General features: G+C 48.6%; 1 protein-coding gene across 1 annotated transcript; it reads right to left on the bottom strand.

The window, feature by feature from the left end:
• Positions 1-2,951: 2,951 nt before the first annotated feature.
• On the bottom strand, positions 2,952-12,818 carry LOC125434634 (C-type lectin-like). The gene is made up of 6 exons (XM_048500174.1): positions 12,799-12,818; positions 11,750-11,832; positions 10,420-10,514; positions 8,955-9,095; positions 6,709-6,823; positions 2,952-3,019 (listed from the first exon to the last, which is right to left on the bottom strand). The coding sequence occupies exons 2-6, from the start codon at positions 11,814-11,816 to the stop codon at positions 2,952-2,954; spliced, it is 486 nt and encodes a 161-aa protein (XP_048356131.1). The 5' UTR covers positions 11,817-11,832; positions 12,799-12,818.
• Positions 12,819-15,935: the final 3,117 nt, after the last annotated feature.

The following is a 15,935-nucleotide window of genomic DNA, read 5'->3' as shown; positions in this document are numbered from 1 at the left end:
GCACCCTGTAGCTAGGGCAAGCCAAATTCCTTCTATAAGTTAACTTTGTCTGAGTGGTTTCAGCCTTACATTAGAGAAGCAGGTTTGATTCCCCAATCCTTCACCTGTGCAGCAGACTCTTATATGGAGAACTGGGTTTGATTCCCAACTCCTCTATCTGAGTGGCTGAGGCTTATCTGGTGAACCAGATGTACTCCGCACTCCTACATTCCTGCTGGGTGACCTTGGGCCACTCCCAGTCCTCTCTGAACTCTCTCAGCCCCACCTACCTCACAAGGTATCTATTGTGGAAGGGAAAGAAGTTTGTAAGCCGTATGAGACTCCTTGTGGGGGGAAAAGTGAGGTATCAATCCAAAGTTTTCTTCTCTTCTGCTATGTTGATGCTAGGAAATTTTAATAGGACTGAGGGTTTTAAGTATAACTTTATATAAATTTTATATGTTATGTATTGTTCTTTATATATTATATATTGCTCTTAAATAATTGGATTTGTTGTTAGCTACTCTGAGCATGACCTGGATCAGGAAACGATTGGATGGAAGTCAAACAAACAAACCTACCTAGCATCATAAAATCATAGAGTTGGAAGGGGCCATACAGGCCATCTAGTCCAACCCCTGCTCAGTGCAGAATCAGCCCAGAGAATCCCAGACAAGTGTTTTTCCACCCACCTCACAGGGTGTTTGCTGTGGGGGGGCAGGGAGGGAGGGAGGGAAAGGAGATTGTAAGCCCCTTTGACTCTCCTTACAGGAGAGAAATTGGGGGAGGGGGTTAATAAATCCTAACTCTTCTTCTTCTTCTAAAGACTGAGTTGTCTTGAATCAGAAGTTCCTCAGCTCCTGTCTGTTTTTTGTATCAGGAGGCAGTTTTTTATTTATTTATTTATTTATTTATTTATTTATTTATTTATTTATTTATTTATTTATTTATTTATTTATTTATTTATTTATTTATTTATTTATTTATTTATTTATTTATTTATTACTTATTTTATTTATTTATTTATTTATTTAGCTATAAGTCAGCCTCACCGGCTCGAAGGGCTACCGAGAGCGACTATTGGCACAATATGGCTGTTCTCTTAAGACAGCAAATCAACAAATCATTACAAGAATACAACTTAAACCCATTTAAAAACTTTAAAAGAAGGTCTGTGCTCTGTTCCAAAGGGCTGTTGGGGCATCAGCTGAAGCTACAGGAGAATCTGAGAAATCACTTGAATGCCCAGAAAGGCTTTGCGTATTTCCCTGAGTGGAAATGAGGTATGATACCGTGTCCCCTCAGGAAATTCCCGACGCTTATCGTTGCCACAGAAGAGTCTTTGCTTCTCTCCCCCCAGGGTTGCCACTTCAGGTCGCTTAGTCTTTGGGGAGGAGAGGAGCAGAGATATGTCTTTGGAGAGGGGAAAGCTATAGCAGTCTCTGGGGAAGGTGCCACAGAAAGAGGAGTTACAGATAGACGTTCTGACGGGAGGGAAAATAAGTGTTGCTATTCCTATGTCTGGTTGCACTGTGCTAACACCCTGATTCCAGATTCCACTCTAAGGCCCTTTCCGTACGGGCCATAAACAGCGCCCTGGGGACGGCAAAAACGCCGTCCCCAGGGAGCTGTTTGCATGGGGGGCGCAGCTGCTGCGCAGCCGCACTGCCCTCGTGCCTCTCGAGCGGTGCGAAGCCGCCGTTTTCCACCCTCGCTTCCCGAGCGAGATTTATGGAAAATGGCGGCTTCCAGCTGCTGCTGTGCCATCCCTCCCCCCTGTGACCGATCGACCTACCGTCTCTGCGGCCGTCCGGTGCGTCGCCGAGGCCTGGGGACACGGCCCCCTGCCCTGCGATGCCGGAGAGTTCACGCAGGGCAGGGGGGCATGTCCCCTGGCCTCAGTGACATGCCAGACGGCTGCAGAGATGGTAGTAGATGCGACCCGGGCGTGGGCGGCTCCGTATGGCGCCGTCTTCCCCACCAAGCGGCAGGGATCGATTACGTGCTTGAGATGGAACTCCCGGGGGTTGGGTCAGCATCATGTATGCCGACCCAACCTCCATCGTGGCCATGCGGAAACAACCTCTGATACATGAACTGTCTTAATTACTGGGGAGTCCATTCATCCTGCAGACATCAGCATGTCTTGACTTGGTCCCTCAGCTCAACAGCCACAGTGGTCTGGAATGCAGATGGTTAAACCGTACAGAGACAGGCAGGTGGGTGATTTTGGTAAGAGACCCATCTGGAAGGCTACCTGGTGTTTTCTCTAGGACAGGAGTCCCCAAAATCTTTGAGCCTGTGGACACCTTTGAAGTTATCACCAGGGGCAGAGCGAGGGGAAACTGCGCCCCTGCCGTGGCGCCCCTGCCCCAGAACGCCCCCATCACACCCTTTCTGCAGCCGGACCACGCTTCCACCACTGCTACACCTCGGGCATCATGACGCACCCTGCCCCGTTGGCGCTATGCCAGCAGTTACCACACAGCATATGGGGTGCTGCAGTGGCAGCTACTACCAATAAGCAATGCTTTGAAAAATTTGCACAGCCAATCAGAAGCTTTGTTGGGCGAAATCCCCACTTTGCCTCATTTACTTTCTAAAAACGCTTGGTGGGTACCAGGAAAAGGGTCGGCAGGTGCCACGGTGCCCATGGGCACCACAATAAGGACCCCTAGGCTAGAACTAGCCAGACTTTTTGTGTTCACCTAGGCGCTACATTGGACAGTAATTATTACAATCGTATTCAGTATGCAAACAGCCAAAGTCAGAGTTTACTGTTGCTACACAGCTCCACAGTCAAGATTTGTAAGCGAGTTAACATACAGGCAATCTACAAGGAGGACAATTTATAATGTAGGGTACAGATCCGGGTTGTTGGAAGGAAGGGTGGCTGCTGTGAAGGCTGTCTGGTCTAACAGGATGGGTTCCTCATAGTTGTTTCTGGAATGCTGGAGGAGGAACTGCCGGCACTAAAGTACAAACTCGCAGACGTACCAGTTCTCGCTTTTGCAATTCACATCATTCCACGCAAGATAATCTGGGAGAAAAAAGAGAAACAGGCTATGGAACATTTCTTCCTATGCTGTAGGATCAGTGACGTGGCTAGCCGGATATTATCAGATCTCAGGAGCTAAGAAGGGTCAATCACGGTCAGTATTTGGATGGGAGACCACTAAACAAGTCCTGGGTTGTTATGGGGAGGCACACAATAGATAAACTGTTGGCCTAGTGCACAGCGGAAGGACTAGGTGCCAACTCACCCTTGCTAGAACAGGAGGTAACTGCTTGCAGTATAAGAAAAAGAAACACTCAGACAGTAGATTTAGTTCCAACAGGAATACTTTATCTCTTGTTTCTCAAAGGAACAAAAATAACAATGACTATCCACTCTCTACTCTGACAACAATCTGAGCCCGAACCTGAAGGTGAAGGAGAGGTACTGAATTGGGTATGCAGTCTTCTTATATAGTTTTGTCCAGCAAATCATTAGCTAGATGATCTAATCATCCTGGCCTGTGACCTTTTCACTTCTGCTGACTGTTACATGCCAATCACTGCAGACCCAGACAGAGAGGCTCCGACCTTTACAATTCTGCTGACTGTTACATGCCAATCACTGCAGACCCAGACAGAGAGGCTCCGACCTTTACAATTCTGCTGACTGTTACATTCCAGTCATTCTAGACCAGCATATGACCACCTTGCAATTTTCAATATCCTGACATAAACCACCTCTGAATATCTCCTGCCTTGAAAGTCCTACAGGGTTGTCATAAGTTAGCTGTGACTTGGCGGCAAAAGAAGATGTTTTGGTGGGAAGGGGGGGTGGCAGTTGGCCAACTCGTCCTGCAGTTGCAGAGACTAAACATGCACATCTCCCCTGAGACCCACAGCAGATTCTGCACAGCCTGCCTTGCAGAGAGATCAGAAACAGAAGTTCTTAGGGGAGTACTAGGCATGGGCTGAATTATTCCTCTACTGGTGTTCCTGCAATTGCTAAGCCTGCAAGGAATTTTAGAAGGGCTGGCCAATCCGGAAATGGGGTTTGGACCCCTGGCATGTGGCCAATCGTTCTGACTTCATCTCTTCAACCACAGCATGCGCACGTGAAGCCACCTCACACGGAATCAGCAAGGTCAGCATTGCCTGCTGTGGCCCCTTCCGCACAGCAAATGTACAACGGGTTACAGTCGGGATAAAGGAACCCATTTTCCTGTTTTCGCACCCACATGCATCTGAGCAGGCAGCAATTGGAGCCCACGGAAACAATCCGGGCTGATGTCGGGCCTTCGCACAGACACTTCTTTCTTTAAAAAAAAATTACTTCCCACAGATACATAGCTACGCAGGCATGGGCAAATGAACCCCCCCCCCAACCATGCCAATGTCCCATAATACAGGAAGAAGAAGAAGAAGAAGAAGAAAAAGAAGAAGAAGAAGAGGAGGAGGAGGAGGAGGAGGAGGAGGAGGAGGAGGAGGAGGAGGAGGAAGAGAAAGAAGAGGAAGAAGAGGAAGAAGAAAAAGAGGAGGAGGAGGAGGAGGAGGAGGAGGAGTTTGGATTTATATCCCCCCTTCCTCTCCTGCAGGAGACTCAAAGGGGCTGACAATCTCCTTGCCCTTCCCCCCTCACAACAAACACTCTGTGAGGTGGGTGGGGCTGGGAGAGCTCCGAGAAGCTGTGAGTAGCCCAAGGTCACCCAGCTGGCGTGTGTGGGAGCGTACAGGCTAATCTGAATTCCCCAGATAAGCCTCCACAGCTCAGGCGGCAGAGCTGGGAATCAAACCCGGTTCCTCCAGAATTAGATACACGAGCTCTTAACCTCCTATGCCACTGCTGCTCCTGTCGAGCTCTGCAGATGCAAGTCACACAATTTTTTAAAAAAAGGAAAGGTGAGGCTAATAAAGCGCCTCCTGCCCGGCCATTCACTCACGAGCGGCTGCAACCCGGGATTTTTGAAAAGGACTACTTGTTGAGCTATTTTCAAAAATCCTGGTTTGGGCGAGATAAACTGATCCCTGGGGGAAAGCCGACAGGAGTAGAGGTGACTTCGGTTCGGAATACAGTATCCATGGGAATGCAGACAGAGAGGGAGATTTGTCTAAATCAATCTCATACAAGCGAGGAGCGTAGCAATGCGATAACTGATAGTGTCTACAAAAGGTTAGAGGGCAAAGCACATAAGTCCCAGGTTAGGGAAAGAAACAGAATATACAGGTGTCTCTATGCTAATAATAGAAGCCTTCGAACTAAAATGGGGGGGCTGGAGTACAGAGTTTTGAAGGAGGACATTGATATAGTGGGCATCACAGAGACATGGTGGAATGAGGAAAACCAGTGGGATGCTGTTATCCCAGGTTACAGGCTCTACAGGAAGGATAGGACAGGGCGTATTGGGGGTGGGGTGGTCCTCTACATCAAAGAGAGCATATTGTCACATAAAATAGACAATGCATGGGGAGCTGATTCCCCTACAGAAGCACTATGGATATAAATACCAGGGGTGAAGGATAGTTTAATATTGGGAATATATTATCGTCCCCCTGACCAAAGCGCAAAAGAGGATTCTGAGATGGGAAAAGAAATTAAGAGAGGCCAACAAAAGCAAAAATGTCGTGGTAATGGGTGGTTTTAACTATCCCCACATAAACTGAAAAAATGCATGTTCAGGTCATAGTAAAAAGAGAGCTTTCCTGGATATGCTAAATGACTGTGGCTTAGAGCAGATGGTTGTGGAACCAACCAGAGGAGAGGTGATCCTAGATCTAATTCTATGTGAGACCCAGGACCTGGTGCAAGAAGTCAGTGTTGTTGAGCCAATAGGGAACAGCAACCACAATGCTGTCAGATTCAGTATCTCTGCATGCAAACAAGTGACAACTACTAATGTAGTTACATTCGCCTTCAGAAAGGGAAATTTCTCAAAGATGAGGGGGATAGTGCCAAAAATGCTGGTTCGTTTGTGGGATTTTTTGTATTTTCAATGGGTTTTTTCATTTTTGGCCTACAGGGGTCGCAGTTTTTAAGCTTGCAGCACCAACATTTCAGGGAGGTTTTGGGAGACTCTCCTGATGCTATCACCCAGGTTTGGTGAGGTTTGGTTCAGGGAGTTCAAAGTTATGGACTCCCAAAGGGCTCCCTAATTTAAACACCATCTGGGCTCCCTAATTTAAACACCATTGAAAATGATGCTGTTTGCAGGTGGATTCCAGCATCACTTGTCTAAACTAGGGAGCCCAGATTCTCCTTTTAAATCCACCTTAAAGGGAGAATTTGGGGCCCCCAGTTTAAATAACATTGAAAGTGATGCTGTTTCCCCCCGTTGGGGGGACTGGATACAACACCACAAAATGTTTTCACAGCAGTCATAAAACATTTTGAAAGCATTTTTTAAAAAAAATTTCCAAAAAAAAATCTGCTGTGGGCTTGGCCCATTGCTGTGTTCAGATTTGTGAGTTGGGGCATGTTCTATAATGTGATGGTGACTTTGAAATGACCTGGTGGAAAAAATCATTGTTTGGTCACGGTGGGGGAGGGTGGCCACCCATGGGGGGGCATCAAACTCCAGTTTGCCTAGGTACGCCACTGAGCTGTTCTAAAAGTGGGGTATAAATCCAAACTCTTCCTCTTCTTCTTCTTCTGTACTGCCACTCGTTCAGTGAGTGTAACTCCATCTCTGGTAAAACCCACAGCTTTGAGATGCCTCATCTGATGATGAAAAGGCTCACCTTTGTCACAGGAAAGTTCTACACAGTATTCCTTATTTCCAGCATTGTCAGGTCCACCAGGAACCCAAGGCCTGTAGCTGACTATAGACCAATCAGACCATCTCCAGTGTCGGTTCTGCATCGACAAGAAAGACGTTTTGGTTAAGGGCAGAAGGACCGAACAATGACGGGCACATTTAAATAGGAAATGAGCCAGCAGCCTTTCCAGAGATTTGTCTACTTAGCTCACCACAAAGTCTTACAAGCATGAAAATACACCAAGAGAAAGGGCGGGTCAGCTTTGCCAGGCAACAGCTGGTGATCAATACTGCCCACTCTTTAAATGGCCTGCCCAACCTGTGCTCCAAATTATCTCGATTGCCTCAGACAACCACCTTAGTTCAGTCCAAAAGTGGGGTTGCTTTAAATTGGGCGCGTTCTGAAGGCAAGTCCTGCATAGGCTTGGTCAATAACCTAAAATTTTGGTAAAATTTGGATTCAGATTTATTCAAGCATAAATTATCTGTATGCCCGAATAAGACAAATAACTTATTCGAATACACCCAAATATTTGTGACGGTCTGATTTCTTTTGGTATTTTTGGTGTTCTTTGACATTTGTGCCTGCGGGGGGCGCATTTTTAAAGATAGCGGCACCAAAATTTCAGGGAATCATCCAGAGACTCTCCCAATGGTACCAACCAAGTTTGGTGAAGTTTTGTTCAGAAGGTTCAAAGTTATGGACCCCCAAATTGGGTGCCCCATCCCCCATTGTTTTCAAAGGGAGCTAACAGGAGATGGGGGCTACCCATTTGAGTGTCCATAACTTTGGCCCCCCTGAACCAAACGTCACGAAACATGGGGAATATCATCAGGACAGTCATTGGATAAGAGCCTAAGATTTTGGTGTTACTAGCTTTAAAAATGCATCTCTGACAGGCACCCAAAAATTGCCCAAGATTGTCTTCTCTGCAGTGCCTTGGTACCATTGTACCCAATGGGGAATTTCAGTGCAGACTGCACATTTTTGAAGATAGAAGCATTAGACTTTCAAGGTGGCTCCAAGAGGCCCTCCTGGTAATAGCATCCAGGCTTGGTGAACTTTTGCCCCTCCAAAGCAAACTTTAGCAATGTTGGCTGGTTCCTTTCAGGGTATTTACACCAACAGCCCTGCAGGAAATTAGACGCCCCACAAGGGGGTAGCTCCCATTGGAAACAATGAGGGATGAGGGCACCCACTTTGGGGTCCATACCTTTGGACCCCCTGAGCCAAACTTCACCAAACCTGGGTGACATTATCAGGACAGTCTGCAGATGATACCCTGAAATAACGGTGCCGCTAACTTTAAAAATGCCCCCCCTGCAGGCACAAACCCCCAAAACACAAAACAAATACCGAAAAAAAGCCTGAATGCCTTGCATTCGGATTTGTTCATATTCTGGTAGGACATATTCGGCTGATTTTGGCCCGATTATGCCCGAATGTGCCCAGATTCGGCCTGATTCTGATATTCGGTGCACCCAAAACTCCAAGCCTAGGACTCCTGCAGTCCTAACATACAGTTGCCAACTCAGCTAAAGAAAACCCTGAAGTTGGGGGGGGGAGGTGGGGAGCCTAGGCAGGGTGGAATTTGGGAAGGAACTCCTTGGGGATGTGCTGCCAGAGACATTTCCTCTAAGAGAACTGACTTTTATCTTCAGAAGAGAGAAAACACATCTGGCCATATATTCCTGGCCAGATGTTGAGGAGGTGGAGGCCCACCTGGCTGTCCCACCCCTTCGAAGGTGGCAGGAGTTGGGCAGCCCCAAGGGCCTTCTCTACAGTGGCCCGTACACTGCAGAATGCACTTCCTCCAGAGGTTCATCAGGAAGCTTTGGACTTGGAGTTTCAGTGCCTAGAGAAGACCGTCCCCTCCTCCCAGAATTTCAGTTGACTCCCCACATTGGGAGGGGCCCCTCAAGATGTCTGTACACCCCTCCCTTTTGTGAGTGGGGGAGATTTTAGATTGTTTGGGGGGTTTTAGGATGAGGTTTTATAGTGATATTACTATTGTTGTATTGTGTTTGACCCAGCAGCAAAGTGGATTGAAAGTGGATTGAAAGTGCATTATGGAATGGGTCTCAGCGTTAGCGGGCAGTGGCGATTGCCAGGAATCTGGGAACCTGTTTATGAGGAATACTGTATTTAACTGAGTTGCATGGATTCAGTAGGTAGGATAACTTTTGAAATTTAAGAAGTCAACACGAACAGCCGGAGTGGACACTCACCCTCTGGGGGTCATGCAGTCCGATCCAGACGTTCTGGCAGTCTTGCTGAGAGGCCTTGATGTGTCTGGCCAACACAGCTCCTTCAGCTTTGGTAGAAATGGAAGCGAGGTGCCCGTTGGTGCCTTGGCTCTGGCAGTCAATCTGGGGGAGGGAGAAGAAGGATCAGGTAGGGGAGGGACATTTTAGGGCCATCAGGTGCTGCACGGTCAAATTACTTAATTACTTAAGTAAATACCAATGTCTGACTCTGGTCCTTCTGTGTTCTGATCACCCCATCTCAAAAACTGTACTATTGAACTAGGAAAGGTACAAAAGATTGGAGCACTTGCTTGACAGGGAAGCTGCGGGGTGGGTGGGCAGAAAGGGGCGTGGCTCAGTGGCACAACCTCTGTTTGGCGTGCAGAAGATACCAGGTTCAATTCCCAGCATGGCCAGTTAAAACTGCGAGGCAGCGGGTTATGGGAAATCTCTTTCTCTGCCTTGGAGAGATGCTGCCAAGTCTGAGCAGATGACACCGACCTCAAACCCAGTGGGTCCAATTCAGGAAACTGGGCACAGCAACAACACGCGTTCATGTGTTCAAGGCAAAAGGCTAAAGGGTTTGGAGATTTTCATTTTAAAAAACAGATTACACAGGGAAGTGTGGGAGAGGTTTACAAAATTATGCAGACAAAGCAGACAGAGGGGACTGTTTCCTCTGCTCCCTTAATAATTGAATGATAACTCCAAGAAAGAAAACCTGATGGAACTGACCAGCAGAAAACTCAGGATGCACCAAAGTAATTATTTTGACACATATAATGTACAATGAGTTTATGGAATTTGCTGACATGCACGTCAACCGTGGCCACTGCCATGGGTGAATTTTTAAAGGGCATTCTGAACAAAAAAATCCCATGATGATGATGATGAGGAGGAGGAGGAGGAGGAGGAGGAGGAGGAGGAGGAGGAGAAGAAGAGGAAGAGGAAGAGGAAGAAGAGGAGGAGGAGGAGGAGGAGGAGTTTGGATTTATATCCCCCTTTCTCTCCTGTAGGAGACTCAAAGGGGCTTACAATCTCCTTGCCTTTCCCCCCTCACAACAAACAACCTTTTGAGGTGGGTGGGGCTGAGAGAGCTCCGAGAAGCTGTGACTAGCCCAAGGTCACCCAGCTGGCGTGTGTGGGAGTATACAGGCTAATCTGAATTCCCCAGATAAGCCTCCACAACTCAAGCGTCAGAGCTGGGAATCAAACCCGGTTCCTCCAGATCAGAGTACACCTGCTCTTAGCCACTGCTCTTAGCCACTATGCCACTGCTGCTATCACTGGTGTAGCTACCAAGTTTTGAGCCCTGATCATTAAACAGAACCTCCATGTTTAGAGACAGTGGGTCTCTGATGAATGCCGATTGCCAGGCAGGGTAGCTAACACAGGTTGCTGACTCGGTGGGATGGGCAGAGAGTGGCCAAGAAGCACCTCTTCTTACCTCTGCTTCAGCCCAGCTCATTTTGTCTTGGAAAAGTCCATAGCAGCTGCCTCCGTAGAACATCCATCCTCCAGGGCAGGACATTGCTTGCACACCTGCTCAAGGAAAAGGGTAAAAAAACCAGGGTGGGTGGGTGGAGAGAGAATGTATGAAATGTCTGTGACTCTGGAGAAAGGGGTGGGATGTGAGGGCTGGTGGGAGGAGAAGGGACTTTTAGTGCCAGGACATTGGCAAAGAATCCCCGATTTCAGAGTAGTCCGTGGTTTCTCCTCCAGAACCAGAACATCATTTCAATGGTGTGTCTAGAGCAGAGCAGGGCTCCCCAGTATGGTACTGAGGGTCACCATTTCACCCACCCACCTTTTCTTGGCAGCTATTGGGTGGTTTTTAGAAGGTGGGTGGGCCTGTTGCCCAGCAGGGCTTCTGATTGGCCTCTGAAGAGCCAATCGGCTATGCAGATGCAAATACTGCTGTTTCAGTGGAGAATTTGTGCCCACCGTTCTAGAATTGCAAAGGTGCCCAAAGGCTAAGAGGTTCCAGGGATCCCTGACTAAGAGGACTGCTTTTGAACCTGCTCCCCTTTATCGCCTGCATCCAAAGGAAAGGAACCCTATATCACAGTGGTGGCGAACCTATGGCACGGATGCCAGAGGTGGCACTCGGAGCCCTGTCTGTGGGCACGCGCAGAGTTCATCGTGTGTGGGGGGGGAAATCGCCCCCCCACACACATCTAGGCTGGCCTGGGCCGCTGGGCTCAATTATTAGCATCAAACCTAAGACCTAGTTTTGGGGAAGCAGTGTGGGTAACCCTGTTAAGCGCTGTTAAACCCCACTGATTTTCATGTGAAGAACTAAAGCACGATCCTTTACCTGGGAGTAAGCTCAGTTGCTGGCAATGGGGCTTGCTTCTGAGTAAACCCTCCTAGGGTTGTGATTCGAAGAGTTCCATGGTTGCTTCAAAGCAAAGCCACCGACTACCACCAAGCTTACTCCCGAGTAACGCATGTCTGGGAGCCAACCGTTTTTTCTAAACTAAAACCTCAATATTGAGGTTAAATTGCTGTGTTGGCACTTTGTGATAAATAAGTGGGTTTTGGGTTGCAATTTGGGCACTCGGTCTCGAAAAGGTTCACCATCACTGCTATATCATATGTGCTTTTCTGGAACCCTCCTGTGAGTGAGAGATGGTACAAACCTGCTTATGGGACTGTCCCTGCCATAGACCCAACTTCTGGTCTCTGGGAATGTTTACAAAATATTGTGTACAAAGAGGCAAAAATGTTAAGTGGAATGTGCCGGGTTGAGTCTGGGGGTTTCTGCAGAAACTTAACTCTTGGGCATGGACCAGCGATGAGGAAGCCAAAGAAGACCAGGGCGAACCAAGGGAGGGGGCCCATCTTCTTTCTTCCAGTCCTGTGGAGAGCAAGAGCAGGTGAGGAAAACGGAGGAGGCCGAGAGCGACTCAGGTGGCAGCTGGACCAATGCGACTCTGCCACCAATCACGGTGCCAAATCCAGGGCAGGCAAACAGGGCCTTCTACCTTGGCTTGGAAGACAGCATTGCAAACACGGCTCCTGTAATGATAACCTAACAGAAGAAGAGATGGTTTTTATATCCTACTGGAGTCTTGGCTTTCAAGTTCCTTTTCCCTTCCTCTACCCACAACAGACACCTTGTGAGGTAGGTGGGGCTGAGAGAGTTCGGAGAGGACTGTAACTGGCCCAAAGTCACCCAGCTGGTTTCACAGTGAGGAGGAGGAGGAGGAGGAGAGGAAGAGGAAGAGGAAGAGGAAGAGGAGGAGGAGGAGGAGGAGGAGGAGGAGGAGGAGGAAGAATGTGGATCTATTCCCTGCACTTTCCCTCCTGTAAAGAACCTCTCAGCACCAGCCTGACTTGTGGTAAGGAAAGGAAATCCCTTGTCTATCAGGGGAAGAAAAGAGACTACATATAACTCAGCCTTTCCAGCTGGAGTAAAGGACAAAAACAGCAACAATGTGGTCTTACCCAAAGGTCTCAGAGGGGATGGACAGCTGACCATTAGGAATGTCCAGAAATCTCACCAGAGGATTTTGGGGTGCCAAATAACCTCCCTGCTGGCTTCCTTACCACTTTGGCTGCAGACCCCAGACTGCTTTTTAGCGTGTGCATCGTCCGTCACCCAGAGGACAGGTCCGTATTTGGGACCGGTCAGCTCCGAAGTGCCTCATGGGTGGGAGACTCTAATCTGGGGGACCAGATTTGTCATCCCCCCCTCCCTGACTCCTGCACATGAAGCCTTGATTCTTTTGTAGAAACTCACGTAGGCACACTAAGGCAACGTCAGCAGGGAGCAGCCTGATGTTCCTGCTTCTACTTGCGAGGGAGCAGGGCTGGAATTCACCTCTCTCTCTGTCCAGCTGGCTAACCTGTCGAGCTGGTAATTCAGTCGCCCACCTGTGCAAATCACGTTTGTTGGGGTTTTTATAGGCTGTTTTTGTGGGTGGGTCACTTTCTTTGGAAAATTTACAGTAAATTCTGAGATTTGGCCTATCTTTCAGGAAGTATTTTGCATATAAGCTGATATAAACGTTTACCTGGAGGAAACACATAGTATTTCTAGAGGATTGTGCATTGAGGGTGTGTGTTGGAAAGGGGGGGGAGAGGGAGGGAGACTGGAGCCGTTAACATCAGCACCAAAGCATCAGAGCTGCAGGTGTGATGGGCAGGGAAGATGCCGCCAGTCACGCGCCTGTGTAACCCCTATGTTCAGAATGGGTTGACCCAGGAAGGGGTGGAGACTCAAAGCAGCAGAAGGCTGCAGAGCTCATGTAGTTTGGAGGAGACGAGGCTACCAGACTCGGACCTTGGTTGTATAAGCCCTTAACACCTTGTTAAGGTAACTGCAATGTTGTTGGGAACTAGTGGGAAGGTAGTTGTTTATTTTTGCTATATTGTAAACGTTGGAGTTTATTGTTTCAGGGTTTCTTTTTGTGGTTGTAATGGGTGAGAGTTCTCCTGGAAACCTTCATCATGTTGAATCCTGTTCATCAAGCCCTTGGAGTCTTCAGGAGCCAACCCCCTTGCAAAGAAGAACTGGACTTGGCAGTATCAGTAGACTGTAAATATTAGGACTTGAAAATGCAAACCTGAACAGGACCTTGAAGTGTGATGTTAAATGTTGATGTTTGATGTTATATGTTAAGAAAGTCAACCATTTTGTTTTTAAAAAATTGTTGTTTGCAAACTCATTCCAAGTTCTGCCCCACAGAACCCACAGATAGAGGTTACACCTGCAGACACTGGGAGCCGTCCGAACCAGCCAGGTGAAGGGAGGGATGGGGCTGGACAGAGAGTGGGTGCCAATCAGTTTATGTGGCCTATAAACCCCCATAGGGTGGGCCAACAGTGGGGCCTTCCCATTGGGCAGTCATCAGCATCCTCTGGGAGTTTTGGAGCTTTGACCAAGGTTGTTCTGGCAACAAGGGGAGCATTTCATTCTCTCTCATGATGGTGCTTTATGGGTTGAACCACAGATTTTGCTGGCACAGCTTTGCAGTGGGGAAAGCGGGTGAAAGGGGGTGACCCCACATCCAGGCCAGGAGTAGGAACTTGTTCCTGAGAGACTCTGGCCCACTGCGGCCACTGCAGATATGCAGCACTGCTGCACAGCTGCTCTGCAGCAACATAATGGGCCCCAGTCCTGCGTTACTGCCTCTCATGGCAGCTTTAGGGCTACTCAGGCTGGTGTTTTGGACATGCCAGACCCATTGACCTTTCCCCATCCCCTTTCAGGATGGCATCCTAAACTCTTCACTATCAGCCTCTACATCCCAAGTCAAGAAGGAAGTTCCCTTTAGACTTTGCAGGTTATTTGTGGGTCAGACGGAGTTCACTGGACCTTTTAAGCAATATTGTCTCTTGTGACAGGCAGCAGTTCTCCAGGGTCATGAGATATATCTGATGAAGTGACCTCTGACCATTGAAAGCTTAAACCCTGGACGTCCTGTTGGTCTGCAAAGCACAATTGGAGAGCCAGCGTGGTGTAGATTTAAGAACAGTGGATCCCAATCTGGAAGACTGGGCTCGCTTCCCCTCTCCTCCACTTGACAGACACTTATCTGGAGAACCGGGCTCGCTTCCCCTCTCCTCCACTTGACAGACACTTATCTGGAGAACCGGGCTCGCTTCCCCTCTCCTCCACTTGACAGACACTTATCTGGAGAACCGGGTTTGCTTCCCCTCTCCTCCACTTGACAAGCAGACTCTAATTCCTCCAGTCAAAGCCTGCGTGAATGTAGCTGTTCTACGGAGGACCAACATGGTCACCCTCTGAAAAAGGGTCTCAAGGTTTTCCTGCAAGATATTTCTTGATTGGAGGAGCCGCGCAGAATGGATCTGGGAATGCTTGCCCACTCAGCTCATTTCCCATTGGCCAGTGGTGATCAGATGGCCAATTGAATGACAGGGTGACAATTATGCTACCTTTTGGTGTTGACTCACATGTATTACCTTTTATTTATTTAAAATATTGATATGCTATGCTTGTGATGTCTTTTCCTGGAAGCTTTGCCGCCTCCCAGATGTTTTGAGATGGAGATGGGGGCGGGGTTGGAAGCCCAGATGGTTTCCCTTCTTCCCACCGCAAGCTGTGAAGTTGAGCTGCAGAGAGATGGAGAGAAAGGACCCCTTTTCCTGGCCCATTTGCTGCGGGAAGCACAGGAGCACTGTGGGATTAACAGCGCTGTGGGAAGAAGAAACAAGGAAGAAAGATGAAGGTTCAAGGAAGTGGCTGTCTGTCCATCTTGCGGGACTTCCCCACATCCAGTGAGCCTGCCAGACACTGACTCCATTCACACATTACATTCCACCCAGGCAAACTTAGGGAAACCCGCAATTTGCATGCAACCTGTGTAAATGTGACAAGCCGTGTGCTGCTTGGGTGGCAAGGAAGGAAGGAAGGAAGGAAGGAAGGAAGGAAGGAAGGAAGGAAGGAAGGAAGGAAGGAGGGAGTTTGGATTTATACCCGGCTTTTCTCTGCTCAATGAGTCACAAAGGGGCTTTCAAACTCCTTTCCCTTCCTCTCCCCGCAACAGATACCTTGTGAGGCAGGTGGGCCAAGAGGCGTATCTAGGGAAAACGTAGACCAATGCAAAATCTGAGTCCCCCCCACCCCGTATGGGCAGCCAGCCGCCCTCCCCCAACACAACCAAGTAGCCCAGGTCACAAGCGTCCCAGGTCCCTCATCTGGCTGGAAGCGGAGGGGGCTGTTTGGCCCAAGGAGTGGTTGATTCCCCGGGGGAGCTGATTGGGGAAAGGAGCAGGAGGGGTCTCGGTGGGGAGGCAACTCAGGGCGGGAGTTGTAAAATGTTGCAACAGAAGTTGCAAAAGGGGATAACAGGCAGCGTCTATTGCAACCGAGAAACGTTCAGGACTGCTTTTGCACCCAAGGGGAAGGAGGAGGGTGTGGTTGGCGATTTTCCGCCCCCCCCACGTGACTAAATGGCCACAGCCCGGAAACATTTGACCCCATATGTCCCC

The sequence above is a fragment of the Sphaerodactylus townsendi genome, linkage group LG06 (assembly GCF_021028975.2).
Source record: "Sphaerodactylus townsendi isolate TG3544 linkage group LG06, MPM_Stown_v2.3, whole genome shotgun sequence".
In the NCBI taxonomy this organism is placed as follows: Eukaryota; Metazoa; Chordata; class Lepidosauria; order Squamata; family Sphaerodactylidae; genus Sphaerodactylus; species Sphaerodactylus townsendi.
The sequence above is the reverse complement of the archived record's forward strand: the minus strand, read 5'-3'. Positions and strand labels throughout refer to the sequence as shown.

Coding starts and splice junctions, on each gene's coding strand:
- LOC125434634 (XM_048500174.1), bottom strand. CDS start 11,816: ATGGGCCCCCTCCCTTGGTTCGCCCTGGTCTTCTTTGGCTTCCTCATC. Junction 10,515..11,749: donor CGCTGGTCCATGCCCAAGAG/TTAAGTTTCTGC, acceptor TTCCTTGAGCAG/GTGTGCAAGCAATGTCCTGC. Junction 3,020..6,708: donor AGAACTTTCCTGTGACAAAG/GTGAGCCTTTTC, acceptor TTTTTCTCCCAG/ATTATCTTGCGTGGAATGAT.